This window comes from Vulpes lagopus, chromosome 21, assembly GCF_018345385.1.
Source record: "Vulpes lagopus strain Blue_001 chromosome 21, ASM1834538v1, whole genome shotgun sequence".
NCBI classification, from domain to species: domain Eukaryota; kingdom Metazoa; phylum Chordata; class Mammalia; order Carnivora; family Canidae; genus Vulpes; species Vulpes lagopus.
Window position 1 is genome coordinate 40,375,677 of NC_054844.1, and position 17,010 is coordinate 40,392,686.

The 17,010-nt window shown below is 53.8% G+C and overlaps 2 protein-coding genes across 3 annotated transcripts; one reads left to right on the forward strand and one right to left on the reverse strand.

The window, feature by feature from the left end:
* The first annotated feature begins 5,857 nt into the window (after positions 1–5,857).
* On the forward strand, positions 5,858–12,373 carry LOC121479731 (trophinin associated protein). 2 transcript variants are annotated; one of them, XM_041735517.1, is made up of 15 exons: positions 5,858–5,919; positions 6,169–6,323; positions 6,428–6,611; positions 7,129–7,286; positions 7,407–7,544; positions 7,740–7,822; positions 8,312–8,364; positions 8,840–8,952; positions 9,882–9,998; positions 10,106–10,189; positions 10,288–10,347; positions 10,596–10,730; positions 10,890–11,523; positions 11,812–12,005; positions 12,219–12,373. In XM_041735517.1, the coding sequence occupies exons 2-15, from the start codon at positions 6,180–6,182 to the stop codon at positions 12,264–12,266; spliced, it is 2,145 nt and encodes a 714-aa protein (XP_041591451.1). In that variant the 5' UTR covers positions 5,858–5,919; positions 6,169–6,179; the 3' UTR covers positions 12,267–12,373. The 2 variants fall into 2 exon arrangements, with proteins under 2 accessions (XP_041591451.1, XP_041591449.1); XM_041735515.1 differs by having other exon boundaries at positions 11,812–12,373.
* A 680-nt stretch (positions 12,374–13,053) lies between these two features.
* On the reverse strand, positions 13,054–16,513 carry C1QL4 (complement C1q like 4). The gene is made up of 2 exons (XM_041736958.1): positions 15,977–16,513; positions 13,054–13,923 (listed from the first exon to the last, which is right to left on the reverse strand). Exons 1-2 carry the CDS (start codon positions 16,511–16,513, stop codon positions 13,744–13,746), a joined length of 717 nt encoding a protein of 238 aa, XP_041592892.1. The 3' UTR covers positions 13,054–13,743.
* Positions 16,514–17,010: the final 497 nt, after the last annotated feature.

Genomic DNA, 17,010 nt, shown 5'->3' on the forward strand with positions numbered 1-17,010 from the left:
CACCAGCGCCAAACCGCTGCACCACCTGGGCTGCCCTCAGCATGTGTCTTTCATGAATAAATAATTTCTAAAAGATTTTATTTATTGGGACGCCTGGATTGCTCAGTGGTTGTGCACCTGCCTTCGGCCCAGGGTGTGATCCTGGAGTCCCAGGATCAAGTCTTACATCCGGCTCCCTGCATGGAGCCTGCTTCTCCCTCCGCCTATATCTCTGCCTCTCTCTCTGTCTGTCTTTCATGAATAAATAAAATCTTTAAAAATAAATAAATAATTGTTTTAAAAAAGAAGAAAGGCGTATCCTCTTGGTAAATCATTTCATTTCTCTTATGAATTTGATTAGTATGAATAGGTCCTTAGATCTACTCTGGGTGGTCTGACAAACTCATGTTTCCAGGTTTGTGAAGCTGAGGACCAGACCTGCATTGTGCTGACTATCTTAAACTGCTGCAAAATCACAATACAGCCAACCTCCATCCTGGTGCCTCCTCATCTTTCAAAACTTGTCCTTATTCCTCCCAGTAGCCCAAGCACCTAGCAAAGGGCTTTCCACACAGTAGGTACATAATGCTTGTTAGTAACCAGCCCTGTGGGCCTAGTGGCCAGAATCTGGCACGTTCACAGTGCCTGTCAGTGGAATGAGGTGATTTTCTTTCCCTCAACTCAGACCACCTTTCTAGTTTTATTTCCTACTATTTCCTACATTCCATCCACCCCTAAAGAGCTCACTATTCTCTGAACACTCCATATTCTTTCTTTTTTTTGGTCTTTGTAGAACAGCCTTCTCTCTTTTAAAGATGAAGTTCAAATAATACTTCTTGGAGGTCTTCCCTGTCACTCCATGCATTCATTTGATCAATTATTCATCCCTTCATTGACTCATTCAACAAATACTGAGCACTTTACAAGGCAGGCACAAAGCAAGGCATTGAAAATATTATGGTAAGCCAAAAACAAAAGGTCGCCATCCTTATGGAGGTTTAGCAGGGAGATCGAATTTAATAAACACAATATATTATGTTCACATTGATGAATTGGTGAATAATCAATTACCAACTGAGATACATGCTCTGAGGAAACAAACACTGTTCTCTGAGAGCACATAGCCAAGGAATCTTTTTAAAAATTAGGGTGGGTTGTGAGTAGAGGGGTCCAAGGAAGGTCTCTAAAGGAAGTAACAGTGAATATCAATTTGGAGGTATGAATAGGCAAGGTGGAAGCAAAAATGGCATTCCTACACACTACTCTATGTACAAAAACCAAAAGAATCCACCCAAGACTTGCTAGAACTCACACAGGAATTTAGTAAAGTGACAGGATACAAAATCAATGCACAGAAATCAGTTGCATTTCTCTGAACGAACAATGAGACACAAGAAAGATAATTAAGGAGTCGATCTCATTTACAATTGCACCAAAATCCATAGGGTACCTAGGAATAAACCTAAGCAAAGAGGCACAGGATCTGTACTCAGAAAACTATAGAACACTCATGAAGAAATGAAGGAAGACACAAAAAAATGGAAAAATGTTTCATGCTCATGGATTAGAAGAACAAATATTGTTAAAATGTCTATGCTACCTAGAGCAATCTACACATTCAATTGAATCCCTATCAAATACCATCAACTTTTTCCACAGAGCTGGAACAAATAATCCTAAAATTTGTATGGAACCAGAAAAGACCCCAAATAGCCAAAGGAATGTTGAAAAAGAAAACCAAAGCTGATGGCATCATAATTCCAATTTCAAGCTCTATTACAAAGCTGTAATCATCAAGACAATATGTACTGGCATAAAAACACACACATAGATCAATGGAACAGAGTAAAGAACCCAGAAATGAACCCTCAGCTCTATGGTCAATTAATCTTTGACAAAGCAGGAAAGAATATCCAATGGGAAAAAGTTTCTTCGATAAATGATGTTGGGAAAATTGGACAACTACATACAGAAGAATTAAACTGAACCATTTCCTTACACCATACACAAAAACTAACTCAAAATGGATGAAAGACCTAAATGTGAGGCAAGAATCCATCAAAATCCTAGAGGAAAACACAGGCAGTAACCTCTGTGACTTTGGCCACAGCAACTTCTTTCTAGACATGTCTCCAAAGGCAAGGGAACAAAGGCAAAAATGAACTAATTGGACTTCATCAAGATAAAAAGCCTTTGCACAGCAATGGAAACAGCTGACAAAACCAAAAGACAATGGACAGAATGGGAGAAGATATTTGCTAATGTGTTATTAGATAGCAAACTAGTATCCAAAAATCTATACAGACCATTTTCAAACTCAGCACCCCAAAAACAAATAATCCAATCAAGAAATGGGCAGGAACGGGAAGCCCAGGTGGCTCAGTGGTGTAGCGCCACCTGCAGCCCAGGGCATGATCCTGGAGAGACCCATGTCTCGCTCCCTACATGGAGCCTGCTTCTCCCTCTGCCTGTCTCTCTGCCTCCCTCTCGAATAAATAAATCTTTAAAAAGAAAGAAAGAAGAAAGAAAGAAAGAAAGAAAGAAAGAAAGAAAGAAAGAAAGAAAGAAAGAAAGAAAGAAAGAGGCAGAAGACATGAACAGACATTTCTCCAAAGCAGACATACAAAGGGCCAACAGACACATGAAAAAAAGCTCAACATTACTCGGCATCAGGGAAATACAAATCCAAACCACAATGAGACCAGTCAGAATGGTTAAAATTAGTCAGGAAAGAATAGATGTTGGCGAGGATGCGGAGAAAGGGGAACCCTCTTACTCTGCTGGTGGGAATGCAAGCTGGTGCAGCCACTCTGGAAAACATTGTGGAAGTTTCTCAAAAAGTTGAAAATAGAGCTACCCCATGACCCAGCAATTGCACTACTAGGGATTTACCCCAAAGATACAAATGTAGTGATCCGAAGGGGCACCTGCACCCCAATGATTATAGCAGCGATGTTCACAATAACCAAACTATGGAAAGAGCCCAGATGTCCATTGACAGGTGAATGGATAAAGATGATATATATATATATATATATATATATATATATATATATATATATATAATATATATACATATATATATGTAATGCAATACTACTCAGCCACAAAAACATAAAACCTTCCATTTGCAATGACATGGATGGAACTAGAGGGAATTATGCTAAGCGAAATATCATATGACAATTATCATATGATCTCACTCATATGTGGAATTTAAGAAACAAAACAGAGGATCAAAATAGACCTGCCCTATGACCCAGCAATTGCACTGTTGGGGATTTACCCCAAAGATTCAGATGCAATGAAATGCCGGGACACCTGCACCCCGATGTTTCTAGCAGCAATGTCCACAACAGCCAAACTGTGGAAGGAGCCTCGGTGTCCATCGAAAGATGAATGGATAAAGAAGATGTGGTTTATGTATACAATGGAATATTCCTCAGCCATTAGAAATGACAAATACCCACCATTTGCTTCAATGTGGGTGGAACTGGAGGGTATTATGCTGAGTGAAGTAAGTCAATCGGAGAAGGACAAACAGTGTATGTTCTCATTCATTTGGGGAATATAAATAATAGTGAAAGGGAATATAAGGGAAGGGAGAAGAAATGTGTGGGAAATATCAGAAAGGGAGACAGAACATAAAGACTCCTAACTCTGGGAAACGAACTAGGGGTGGTAGAAGGGGAGGAGGGCGGGGGGTGGGGGTGACTGGGTGACAGGCACTGAGGGGGACACTTGAAGGGATGAGCACTGGGTGTTATTCTGTATGTTGGCAAATTGAACACCAATAAAAAATAAATGTATTATAAAAAAAGAAAAGTTTATATAATTTGTTCAAATAAAACTTGTGCCCCTTTAAAAAAAAGACAGAAGATCATAAGGGAGGGGAGGAAAAAATAAAACATGAGGGAGACAAACCATAAGAGACTCTTAATCAGGAAACAAACAGGGTTTCTGGAGGGGGGGGATGGGGTAATTGGGTGATGGAGATTAAGGAGGGCCTGTGATGTAATGACCACTGGGTGTTATATATGACTGATGAATCACTGAACCTCTGAAACCAATACACTAAATGTTAATTAATTGAATTTAAATTAAGAAATACTTTTTAAAAAGGCATTCCAGGCAGAGAGACTAGGAGGCACATGACGAGTTTGAGGAACTGAAAGAGGCAGTGAAGTTGGAAAGCAGAGAACAAGACGGGGAGTGGGAAAGAGGAACAGTCAAGCCCAGTGGTAACAGGACCAGATTTGCAGTTTTGGAAAGATTGTTCTAGCTGCCCTGTGGCGAAGGTATTAAAATGGAAAGCAAGAGGGAATGGAGGGTGGGAGACTCTTCCAATCCTCTAGGCTAGGTTAGGGTGGATTAGGGAGTCTGTGGTGAAGAGGAAAAGAGTAAATGAGTCGTACAGATACGAAAGTAGTAAGAGTGAAGGAGAGAATGTAAGGGAACGAAGGAGAATACCTCCGGGTTCTTGGCCTGAGTAATAGAACCCGCTGTAGTCAGGGACAGTCCTACCAGAGTCCTGTACACTTGTAACCATCACCACTTTCCCATCTTCCATTGGAGGTCACCCCTCCAGTCTAACCGGGATATTCTAGGTTCCCTCAGTTTCACACCCCTGCCTGCCAATAACAGGCAGATGACACCCCTCTTCCCTCTTCCATGCCTGTTGAGTGGAATGAGTTCCAGTGACGCTGAGTCTGTGAAATGGAGACCACGCCTCACCAGGCTGTGAGGCTCCTGTGAGATGGTTGGGTTATTTATTTAAAATTTTCCTTATTTATATATGAGAGACACAGAGAAAAGCAGAGACACAGGCAGAGGGAGAGGCAGGCTCCCTGCAGGGAGCCCGATGTGGGACTCGATCCTGGGACCCTGGGATCACGACCTGAGCCAAAGGTCGATGATCAACGACTGGGCCACCCAGCCGTCCCTATTTATTATTATTTTTAAAGATTTTATTTATTTATTCATGAGAGACACAGAGAGAGGCAGAGACAGAGGCAGAGGGAGAAGCAGGCTCCATGCAGGGAGCCCACCTCCTGGATCAGGCCCTGGGCCGAAGGCGGCGCTAAACCGCTGAGCTACCAGGGCTGCCCTATTATTATATTTAAAGATTTATTTATTTGAGAGAGAGAGAGAGATAATCAGGTTGGGGGGAAGCAGAGAGAGGGAGAGAGAGAAGAATCTCAAGGGGACTCTCCCCTGGGTGCAGAGCCCCACGTGGGGCTGGATCTCGCCACCCTGAGATCGTGACCTGAGCTAAAGTCAAGAGTCGAGGCTTAGGCGGTTGAGCCCCCCAAGTGCCCCAAAGATGGTTTATCATCGTTGGGCTCAGTTCTATTGCCTCCAGCCCTCTCCGTCCATTTGGAGGCGCTTCCTCCTCCCAGGCACCAAGTGGAAAAGACGTTTCCTCTCCGCGTCTGGAGCTGCGTCCCCTGAGCTCGCGCCGCGCTCCGGTCAGTCGCGTGTGGGGTCGCGCCCGCCGCCGGCGCCCTCGGCCTCTCCCAGCACCGCCCGCCCATCCCGCACAGCCTGGACCGCTCCTGCTCCGAGCAGTCCCGAGACCTCGCGAGAGTTGGCAGCGCCCGTTGTGGCCGGGACTTGGAGAGCCACGCCTTCCCAACCCCAGAATGCCCGCCCTCTTTCTCTTTTCCCGCCCCTCTCCCCGCGCTCCGCTCTCCGATTGGCTGGCTGAGTCGGGTCAGTTTTTTCCTGGCCGGAGAGCGGCTCAACCACCAGTCCTTCTTCTGGCCCCGCCTCCGGAGCCCGTGGATTGGACAGCTCAGGCAGGTGTCACGCGCCTCCGGGGAGCGCAGAAGAGCCAATCAGGGGCTTGGCGTATTTTACAAACTGGGGAAGTAGCTGCTGCTGAAGCCAGTCAAGAAAGAGCGAATGAAATCGGGGTGAGCCGCGGTGGCTCCGAGGAAGGTGCGGCATGGAGATCGTAGAGGGAATGGGGGCCGCGGGGCTCATAGGGAGGAGAGGCAGCTCGGGGTCCTGGAGCCAAAGAGTAGAGTCGGGGTGTCTGGAGGGAGAGGCTTCCTGCAGCGGCCTTGGAAGCATCGGGTCTTCTGGGCGCATGGGTTTGGGTGGAGGTGGGAGCTTCAGGAAGGTCGGAACTGATGCTTCGAACTGGCTGACCTTTGACCTGAGGTCCTGTTTCCCTCCCCATCTCAGCTGTAGCAGTCATGCCCACCCTCCAAGCCACGAAGGATCCGCTCCCCAGGGGCGTATCTCCCACCCCTAGCAAGATTCCCGTACGCTCTCAGAGACGCCCGCCTCTCCCCACAGTCAAATCCTGCATCCTGGACCAGGAGAACCAAGATCCAAAGGTAAGAGGGGGTCTGTGGGTGAAGACAGTAGCTGCAAGGAGACAGCTCATGCCATCAATGCGCCCCAAAGCTGAGCCCCAGCCTTTTGTCCTCCCCTCCCCCAGAGATTGGTGCAGAAGCTCAGTATTCAATGCCATGTCGACTCAGCAGGCCCCAGGCCGAAAGTCACACATCAAACAGAGAAATCAGAGAGATCACTGGGGAGCACTCAGCTCCGGAACCCCTTGGAGGAACTGAGGCCTAGCCCTGGGGGACAGAATGTGGGGCCTAAGCCTCCTTCCCAGACAGGTACCCTTTGGAGGCTTGAAAACACACAGTCTCCTTGTGTGGATGTTGGGGAAGGGGATGATGCATTCAGTGGGATTTGGGAGCTTTCCACTAACCTGGTCTCCTGCCTGCTCTGAATCCTGCACCCTGCTCCTGGTAAACTCTCTACTCCTGGAAGCCCTCTCTTTCCTTTAGCAAAATGTCATCTCTTCTAGAGCCTTTCCAGCCCCCTTAGTCACAATCAATTCCTCTGTGTTCTAATACTTGGCAATACTTCTTTTATAACACATCCATGCTTTGGCTTGAGCCTCTCACCTCACTCTAGTTTGATGGTAACTTCCCGAGGCTGGGGGGTTTCTCATTCCTCTCTGAGCCCCAGTGCCTAGAATCGTGTCTTACATAAAGTTCCATGAACTTCGGTGAACTGAGTTCAATAATATGAGTCTCTTCAGCTCACTCTTGCACCACAAGGTGACTGCTGACTCTTCAGCCTTCCTCCTTCCTGTTCCTTTTCACCTTTCTTTCTCTTCTCTTGCAGAGGCTCCAGGGACTGTAGAGTTTGTGGCCGACCCTGCAGCCCTGGCCACCATCCTGTCAGGTGAGGGGATTAAGAGCTGTCTCCTGGGGCGCCAGCCCAGTCTGGCTCAGAGAATACTGATTCGAGGGAGCCAAGGAGGCACCACCCGTAGGGGCCAGGTAATAAAATAGACTATGAGGAAGGATAGAGGTCCTTAGGGCTGAGGACAGAACAGTGGCTGGTGTGGGCCAAGGAAGGAGTCCTGAGCTTGGGCTAATAGCCTCTTTTTGTGGTATCAGGGTGCCCGGGCTTCTGCATATTTAGCCCCTAGAACCCCTGCCCACCGACTGGACCCTACCAGGGCTTCCTGCTTCTCGAGGCTGGAGGGACCAGGACCTCGTAACCGCACCTTGTGTTCTCAGAGGCTAGAGGCTCTGGTGAGTGCCCTTGAGGAGCTGATGATGCTCAATGCTTCTGGGAGCTCCTCCCTGGGACAAAACTGGGCCTTAGGAGGGAAGATACCTCCTGACGAGCCAGAGGGGTTGTGGAGGCTGATGGGGCTGATGGTGAGGCCTGAAGCTTCAGAGCCCACCTCTGACTCTGCTTTTTTTCCTCTTGCTCCCGTGGGTCAGATTCCACCTTCAGGACCTTCCTTTCACCCATCTACTCACCCCCATTTCCAGGAGCTGAGAAGAGTGACAGGTGGCAGCAGCCGGTGAGGGGGGAAGGGATCATTTGGAAGAGAATGATCCAGTGTCTGATTCAGGGTTCTTTCCAGTAGCTTTAGGACTTCCTAGCAACCCAGGAGGGGAAGGGGGAAATATGTGGCTGCCCAGGCTGAACCCTTGGAATAGGGTTCAGGCCTCTACGGCCAACCTTCAGTATGACATCAGTTTTTTCAGGTTGTGGGGGAAGAAGAAACAGAAATGAGAAATGCTATCTCTTTTGTTTAGTGGCTAGAGCATAGATGATGGCAATGAACGGGATTTGGGTTTGACTCCTAATTCTCAGCACTTACTAGTGTAAGCTTGCCTTAACCCCCAGGTTTCAGGTTCTTTCATCTGTCAAATGAGGATAATTCTTGTATTGTTAGAGATTGTTGCACAAAGACTTACATGAGATGATGTTTGTAAAGCACTTAGCAAAGTGCCCAGCTCATACTTGGTACTCAGTGACTGCTAGTTGCTGTCCTTATTGTCATCAGGACTTTGGTGAGCCAGACCTCAGGATTGCTCCTGGATACCCCAGTCCAGCCTGGTGAGTGTGTCCGGCCATGGGAAGAACACAGGAGTAGGTGGACTGCCTAAAGTTGGGAGCAAGACAGGAGAAAGCTCAGCATTTGGGGAAGGCTGCATGAGGGGAAGGCCATGTTGGAAGGAGCCACAAAGGAAGGGATCCTGATAGGCTAGAGGTTGCCCCGTTGCACTTGTGTCAAAGGAGGCGGTCCCCACTTCAACCCTTTCTCTGCCACTTTCTATAAGATTTACTTCCACTCACTGTTCTGTCCTCAGCCCTAAGGACCATCATCACCCCCTTAGCCCACTTGGGGCATTCTGATTAATAAGTGATTACTGAGATAGTGCTGGGCTCCAAGGGGATGCTGGATGGGTCCCCACCTCGATGGTACAGTAGGGGCTGTCAAACTGGCATACCCTCTCTGGAGGTTGCAAAACCCTGTGCCAGACAGTGGTGTGTGTTGTAGCACTACAGCAAACTTCCTGTCTCCTCCTAGCTCCCTCTCTTCCTGAAGGAGAACATGAAGTTGTTACTCGCTCAGATGAAGGAGGAGGGGGCCCCCTAGGTCTGGCCCAACGGGTACCATTAAGAGAGAGAACCCACACCAGGGTGAGATGTGACCCTTCTGGGATGGGGAGGAGGCAGGGGAGATGTTTGGGGGAATTCTCTGGCACCAGCCAGCACCAGAGGATTGTGGGTGGGCCTTGGGATGTTAATTGGGTCTGTGTTTGCCCCATGGGCCCAAGATCTGTCCAGAGTAGGACTAGCCTCTGTTTACCAGCTGTCTGGAACCTGGGGCTGAGAGGTCATGGTCTGGTATAGATTTGTATCACGCATCAGATCAGTGTGGAGAGTGAGGCGGATCTGACATTCATTGACTCTACAAGTGTTTATCGACCAGTTACTGTGTGCCAAGCGGTACTCTAGGTTCTAGATATATAGTAGTAAATAAATTCACATTCTAGAAGGGAGAGACCAAAAAATAAACCTGTGTGTAAAATATATAGCGTGTCAGGTGCTGATGAATTAAAAAAAAAAAAAAAAAAGCAGACACCGAAGGGGGAAGGGATATAGGGAAGGGGGTATTTTGATTTCAAATAGATTGGTCAGGGAAATCTTACTGAGAAGATGACATTTAAGTGAAGACTGAAAGGAGTTGGGGAGGTGAACTGTACAGAGATCTGGGAAAGAAAGGTCCAGGCCAAGGGAATTGCAGATGCAAAGGCCCTGACATGGGACTGTGCCTCGTGTGTTTAAGGATCAGCAGAAAGGAGACCCCAGCCAGGCCGAAGCAGAATAAGGAGGACAGCAGGAAGTGAGCTTAGGGTGATGGCAAGATCAGATTGCATTAGGATTTATAAACCAGCATGAGGCCTTGGCTTTTATTTGGAATGCGTGGCCTTCCACGGGGAGGGGCGATGAACAGGGGAGAGGCAGGATTTGAGTAGGTCTTCAAAGAATCACCCTGGCTGCCATAATGAGGAGACTAGGAATGCAGAGGGCGGGCGATCACTCTTCCACCTTGTTCCTCCCTACAGGACACCAGTGCCTCCCACCTGATACCCTCCCCTGGCCATGGGGGCCCACCTTCCATCAAGCATCCATCACCCTTTGGACGGGCTCAGCGTGTACCCTCTCCTGGCCCTTCCGTTTTAGTTTGTATCCACCACTCCTGGGGGCTGGGCGAGGGCACAATAGTCTGGCTGGGATCCCTGCCAGGTCTGGGTTTTGCTCCCGCTCAGCCATCCTCCTCTCTCCCCAGACCTCGTATTCAGTGTTGCGGCGTCTTGCCATTCGTCCCCAAACCCAGTTCACGCCTATCCTGTCGGGCCCCAGAGTTCAACAGGTAAGAGGGAGCAGGGAAGTAGCTGACCTCCTGGCCCCGGGCGGGGAGGAAGGGAATGGATGGGTAGGGAGAGTGATGCGGTCTCACTTCTGTCCCAGGCCCCGTGTTTGACTGGCCTGTCCCCTCAGTCATGTCCTGAAGAGCCTGCCCTGCCCTGGGTAAGTGCCTGAAGCCTTTCCCTGCTGACATCCCTCGCTGGGTCCTGTTGGCCTGAGCCCAGCAGTCGGAGGCAGGTGGGCTCTCTTGGAAGCCCCCCGACCCACCCTGCTCCTCTGCCAGCTCTCCTAATCTACGTTCAGAGCCTCTCGGCTAACCTGACCCCTTCCTCCTGAGGGTGGCGTCAGATTGATCCTCTTCCTGCCCTGGACTGGCTTCCTCACAGAACCCCTGTCCTCCCATGTGGCAGGAGCAGATTGCAGTCCGGTTATTTGACCAGGAGACCTGTAGGAAGGTGCAGGAGGGGCCTGGGAACCCTCCTGTGGCAACTCCTCCTGGACCCCACCCTGGTACAACCCCCACGCTCCAAGAGCTGAAGCTGCAGGTGCGTCCGTGTGGGTGACAGCCTTGATGGCTGATCAGCAGTGACAGAGCTGGGAAGGGGACACAGGCGGAGAGGAGAGTGCGGGAACAGGACCGTGTGGGCGGACAGTGGAACCCAAACACCTTGACATCACCCTGTGTACTCTTCTCCTACCCACAGCGCATCAATATCTTGCAGCAGCTGTTGCGACAGGAGGTAGAAGGGCTTGCTGGGGACAAGTGTGCCCCCCATAATGGAGGCTCCTCTCTGGATATGGTTGAACTTCAGCCCCTGCTGGCTGAGGTTTCTAGAACCCTGAATGCCCCGGAGCATAATACAGGGGACTTACACCTTCCTGGACTATCACAGCACTCTGGACTACCAGAGCCCTGCCTTCCAGAGGAGCGTGAGGAACCACAGCCCTGCCCGGAAGCAAAGCTGGAGATAGCTCAGTCCTGCCCTCCAGCAGAGCCAGGACCCCCAGAGTCCGGCCATAGGAGGGAGCCTGGGATGCCAGGACCCTCTGCCCAGGAGGAGCCTGAGGTATCAGAGCCCTGCCCTCCAGTAGAGCCCGGATGCCTTCAGGTAGACTCCCACAGGCAGACTGGACTCCTAGACGCCTCCCCTAGGATAGAGCCTGGGGCATCAGAGGCCGGTCCCCTGGAACCTAGAAGTCCAGAGGCCAGCCCACAGCCTTGCTGCCGGCAGTGGACTCCAGCCACCACCAGCCTGACCTTCTCCTCCCAACGCCCACTTTGTGCCAGCCCCCCTATTCACTCACTCCAGTCTCTTAGGCCGCCAACAGGCCAGGCAGGTAAGGAGTTGGTCAGAAGGGCTTGTGAACAAAGGAGATCCTCATCTCTCACTGGGAGCGGGGCCCCTTCCTTGCACCGGGTGGTTCCAGGCTTTTCTTTCCTCCACCTGCCCTGCCCCCCCACCCCAGCCTGACGCTCTTTCAGAAAGAAGGGAGGAGTTGCACCTCGAGCTCTAATGTGCTCCTAATTGTCTTGGTCCCTGGTCGGGGGAGTGGGAAAGGGCAGTAGATGGTGGGAGTATAGGACTCCAGAGCCTGCCCGAAGTCTCCTTGGCCTTCGGCCCTCAGGTCCCAGCGGTCTTGCCCCTCGAACCCTGGCCCTGAGGCAGCGCCTCAAAGCATGTCTGACTGCCATCCACTGCTTCCACGAGGCCCGCCTGGATGATGAATGTGCCTTCTACACCAGCCGAGCCCCACCCTCAGGCTCCCCCCGGGTCTGCACCAACCCTGTGGCCACGCTGCTTGAATGGCAGGATGCCCTGGTGAGCACCCCTGTCCATAGCCAGGCTGTGCCTGCCCAGCGCCTCCAGAAAACAGGGTGGTTTGGGGGAGGGGGAGGAGGCCTGGGCAGGGGAGCAGAGGCAGGGGTGGGGGTGGGGGAGGCGGCACCAGCCTCTACTTCTTTGCAGAGGTCAGTGGGGAAGGGTTGGCTACAGTTCAAGGATTGCTGCGCTGACAGTCTTCTCCCTCTCCAGTGTTTTATTCCAGTTGGTCCTGCTGCCCCACAGGACTCTCTGTCATGATGCATCCACCTCCTGCCCTGCCTTGCCCCTTCCTTTTTAGCCTTTATTTATTGTCCACCACAGGAGACTGGGAGCTGATACCCTTTATCCTTCAATAAAGTTTCTAAAGTGTCCAAATGTCAGTTTCCCTCTGGGCTGATCTAGGTCAGCCGCAGCTGTTGCTCTCCAGCTGCCCACACGGTGGCAGTGTCCCCCAGCTTAGAGGCAGGTCCTGGCTCTCCGGATCCCCCAGGCTCCCTCCCCAGGAGCTGTCCTAAAGGGACATCCCACTCCTGCCCACCCCACTCTCAGCAAGCTCTGTGACTCTGTGTGTGTGTGTGTGTGTGTGTGTGTGTACTGAGGGTGTGGGGGGGGGTGGCAAATCTGGACCTTTAAGGACTTGCTCTTCTTGCTTTTTGAGATCAATGCCACTCCCAGGAGCCATCAGCAATGGCCCTTATCCCCTAGGGTCCTCTTTTCACAACTCCCCCGCATTGCATCACGCCTAAAGCAGAAGCACCAGACCCCTATCTCTGGAATCCTCCCTTGTTCATGTCATTCTGGCTGGTGTCTCCCTACAGTACAGGCCTCAAAGCTCTCCTGAAGCTGATACTCCTCCCTTTCCATATCAGAGTAGAAGCCCTGGGCTACTCCCCTCCTCTTCTCCCCCCAGAGACAGGCCTTGCCAGGAATAAGTAAACCTTTGCCTCTGGCAGAGAGACTGGTAAGGCGAGAGAGTCCTTGAGAGGAGTGAGGGAAAGGGTCAGCTGTTTCCTCCCACTCTGCACCTAGTTAAGAAGCACACACATTCTCCAACTTCACTTTATTGGAAGAGGCCACAGCAGCTGTAGCCCTAGGGCCTAGGCAGGATGGGGGTGAAATGGGGACTGTACAGAATGCGTTTCAAATGCTAGGAAAGAATTCACTGGTCCCTCCAGTTCACAGGAAGGCTGCTAGGCCAGAGCCTGGAGCCCGAAAACGGAGATGAAGGGAGGAGAGGATGGTAAGAGAAAGTAGTGGTGACAGAGGACCAGCGCCAGCCACATGTTTGCTCTCCTCCCACCTAGGTGGGCTCCTGTTTCTGCTCTCCACCTCCGAGCGCTTCCAACTGCACACGCGCGCACACGCACACACACCACACGACCACCACCAGATACTGCCAGGGCTTGCTTTCTGCTTGCAGCTCCGGCAGTGGAGCTGTTCCCCAGCTCCCGGCGGTAGGGGGGCCCCGACCCCCGCCCCTCTCCGCCCGGCTCGCCCAGGCGCGCGCTCGCTCGGACGCCGGGGCCCCTTCCCGGGCCGCTCTGCTCCCCTCCCCCAGCCGCTCCCACTCCGGAGCGCGGGGAGTCCCCCCAGCAAGGCCGCCTCCGGGAGCGAGGGTCCGCCCCACCGCCAGGCTCTCGAAGGACGGGGTGGCGCCTTGGGTGGGGTCGGCTGGAGGCGGGTGACGAGGGGAGCGAGGGCGGGGGGCGACGGGGGCGCGGGGGTGGGGCCCTGCTCAGTCCGGGTAGATGATGAAGCCGGAGAAGGTGCTGTACTTGTTGGTGTTGCCGCCGTGCACCTTCCCGCCGTCCAGCTTGATGAAGACTTCGTCGCCCACGTCCAGGTGCAGGATGACGCTGTTGCTGGCGTAGTCGTAGTTCTGGTCGGCGTCCTGAGCAATGGCGCTGGCCCGGACCTAGCGGGGAGAACGGGACGGGCCGCTCAGCCTGGGCGGGACTGGGGTGGCGGGGCTGCGGCGGAGGCGGCGCCAGGGTAGCGGGCTGCAGGGGCTGGGAGGACGGGAGGCAGCGGCGCGCGGAGCCCAGGTCCTGCCCTTCACTAGCTGTGCTGCTCGGCAAGCTCCGCGCCTCCTCCACAAGCTGGGAGGTAAGGATCGAGCCGACCTCACACGGTCCCTCATTCATGGGTTACCGTGTATGAAGTGTCAGAACAGCGCTTTGCACCTAAAAAACGCTACACAGCGTTTGCTGTCATCACTTGAACGAGATTAGCCTGTAGGATAATTTCTGAGGTTTCTGAACCCGCTCTGACCTCCTAAACTTTCATTCCCTTCCCTCAGTGATAGGGCACAGGTGTGTCTGTAGTAGGCAAGCAAGGGTGCGGGCCATGGGAAGGTGCAATGATGCATTCTCGCCTCCGGGTGCCCCTTCCCCTTGCAGCGCCCACTGGCGCCACGGCATGGAGGTCGCCTTCCTCCCCAACAGGTAACCCCTTCTTCCCTCTGGCCTCTCTGCTGGTCTCCTCCGGCCTCCAGCCCCTTCCCCAGCCCCCCTCTTCCCGCCCCGCGGGGGCTGGTTATTAACTCATTAATTATTCATCATTATTCTAATCACTATTTACCGTCCCCAGGGCCGCAGCGCCCGCGCCGCGGAATACAGAGTGGGGAGCTGCGCCGCCCCCGCCCCCTCAGGAACCGGCACAGTCTAGATAGACACTCGCCCCCTCCTCCTGCTCAGATGCCCTGCATAGACCACACACACCTACTCAGTGCCACATGCACACAGACACTGCTCTATTCTCACACCTTCGCACCCGGCACCCACAGACACACTCACATCAGCACACACTCCCTTACACAAATACAGCTCTCCCATACAGACACACACACTCTTTCCTTGGGTTCCTGGGGGGCGGCCCTACTGGGAGGAGACCCCAACGGGTGCCTGCTAGTCCTGGAGCAGGAGCGTGCTGCAGCCATAGCAGAGCCAGGGTTCGGACCTCCAGGACCAGCAGGCCTAATGTGCCACGTCAACACCACCCCACCCTGCCAGGCATTCAGAGGTCACCGCTTTACCCCAATCTTACACCCTGTGGCTTGTGGGGCCCAAGCGCCTCTGCCAACTCCCAGCCCTGCGGCCTCTCCTTCCCTCTCTGCGTGTCCCAGTCCTCCAACTGAGTCCTTGGAGCTATTCCCCCAAGCCAAGGTGGCGGTGACTCCAACTCTGACCAGAAGCCAGAGGTTGCCAGGGAAGACGTGGGGCCTCTGGAACTAGTCCAAAGCTTCCACTTTATCTGTCCTTTGCCTCTTTCCCCCTCCAAACCCCTTTCATCACGCCGCCTGTCTGGCTGGTGAACTGCCACACGATTTCCACCTCTGCCTCCAGACTCAGTATTAGCTAAGGGTAAGGCCAGCTCTGGTATTGGTCCCGGCCGCTGGGTGAGTGTTGTCTTTTTCACCCTTTACTCGAAAATCCAAGCTGAATGCCCCCACATGAGAACAGCTGCCGACTGCCCAGTGCCAGAGACCTGGATTCCATTCTAATTCAAAGGAGCCAGACTCCAGGTAACTCGCCCATCATGATGCTGAGGAACCCAAAAGCCAGGAGGGCTGCCTCAGAAGTGAGGGTGGGCCAAGACAGGGGGAGAAAAGACGCTAACTGGCAGGGTGAGACAGCAAAGAAGTTTTGGTGTGGGGCTGCCTATAGTTGGATGTGAGGTTGGCAGCCGAAGAGGCGTTAAGCTCTGAGTCCCGAGTTCTGATTCTGACACCATTCCTAAGGCTCCGGAGACCCTGGGCAGGTCATTTCCTGTCTCTGGTCCCAATTCCTCCTCCTCCAAATCGGCTAAATGAACCGATTTGTACGATCTTGGCAGCCCGGCCTTTCTGGACTCAGTGACGCCGTTAGGGGAGGGATTCGAACGCAGCCCTCCAGTGTCCCCAGAGCAGGGAGATTGGGAAGGCTCCCGGGTCTGCGCGGGCCGGGCCGGGCGGGGGAGGGGCGCCTCACCTGTCCATTCTTCATCAGGTCGGCCCACATGCTGGTGCCGTCACCGCCGCGCATGAGCACATGGTAAGCGAAGAAGTAGACACCCGGCATGGGGCAGGTGAACTTGCCGCTGGCCGCCTCGTAAGCGTTCCCGACATTGGTCACCACGTCGTCGAAGCGCAACACCTCGTAACCTTCGTGCGGCCGCCGCAGACCCGCGTAGAAGGCGATGCGAGGCACGTAGCCGGCAGGGGGCGCCACCCCGCCGGGGCCCGGGCCGGGAGGACCCGGGGGACCCGGCCTGCCCGGCTCTCCCGGAGGCCCTCTGGGCCCGGGGGGGCCCGGGGGCCCTCGCAGACCTGCCTTGCCGCGCCGGCCCACCTCTCCCTTGGCGCCGGGAGGGAAGGGGGGCACGGAGGCGGGAGCGCCGTCGGGGCCGGGGCCCCGCGGCCCGTGGGGGTCGCACACCATGCGGCAGCGACCCAGCATCTCGTAGTGCGCCGGCCCGCGGGAGCTGTGCACCAGCAGCGGAATGGCCACCAGCAGCAGCAGCACCATGGCCACCCCGACGGCCGCGCCCGCCACCCGCTTGCGGCGGCTCAGCCGCGACGCGGCCAGGGCCAGCAGGTCCTCCTCACTCTTGGGCGCAATGGCGGCGGAGGCCCGGGGCTCTCCGCGGGCCCCGGAGGCGGTGGCCGGGCTCGGGCCTGGGTCGGGCCCCCCCCGACGGCTGCGCCCGGGCCCCCCCGCCCCTGCGGGCTCCCGCCTCAGCGGTGCCGTTCCCCAAACCTTCCGTCAAGGCGGAGGTGCCCCCGGTGAGTTGGGCCAGGGGCTCCCGACGGCTCCGAACCCGTGGTCCTCTGTTACCCTCCTGTTCAGCCTAACGTGCCCGGGCGCCTGAGATCCGCGGCTCCTCGGACGGCGGGCTTCTTACGGACCTAGGATGCCTGCTCCCCGGGCAGCTGCTCTCTCCAGGATGGCGGCGCTGGGCCCCCGGCTACCCAGACGGATCGCCCCCGGCCGGCCGGCGCGGGGGACTACTCAGCGCTCTGGAC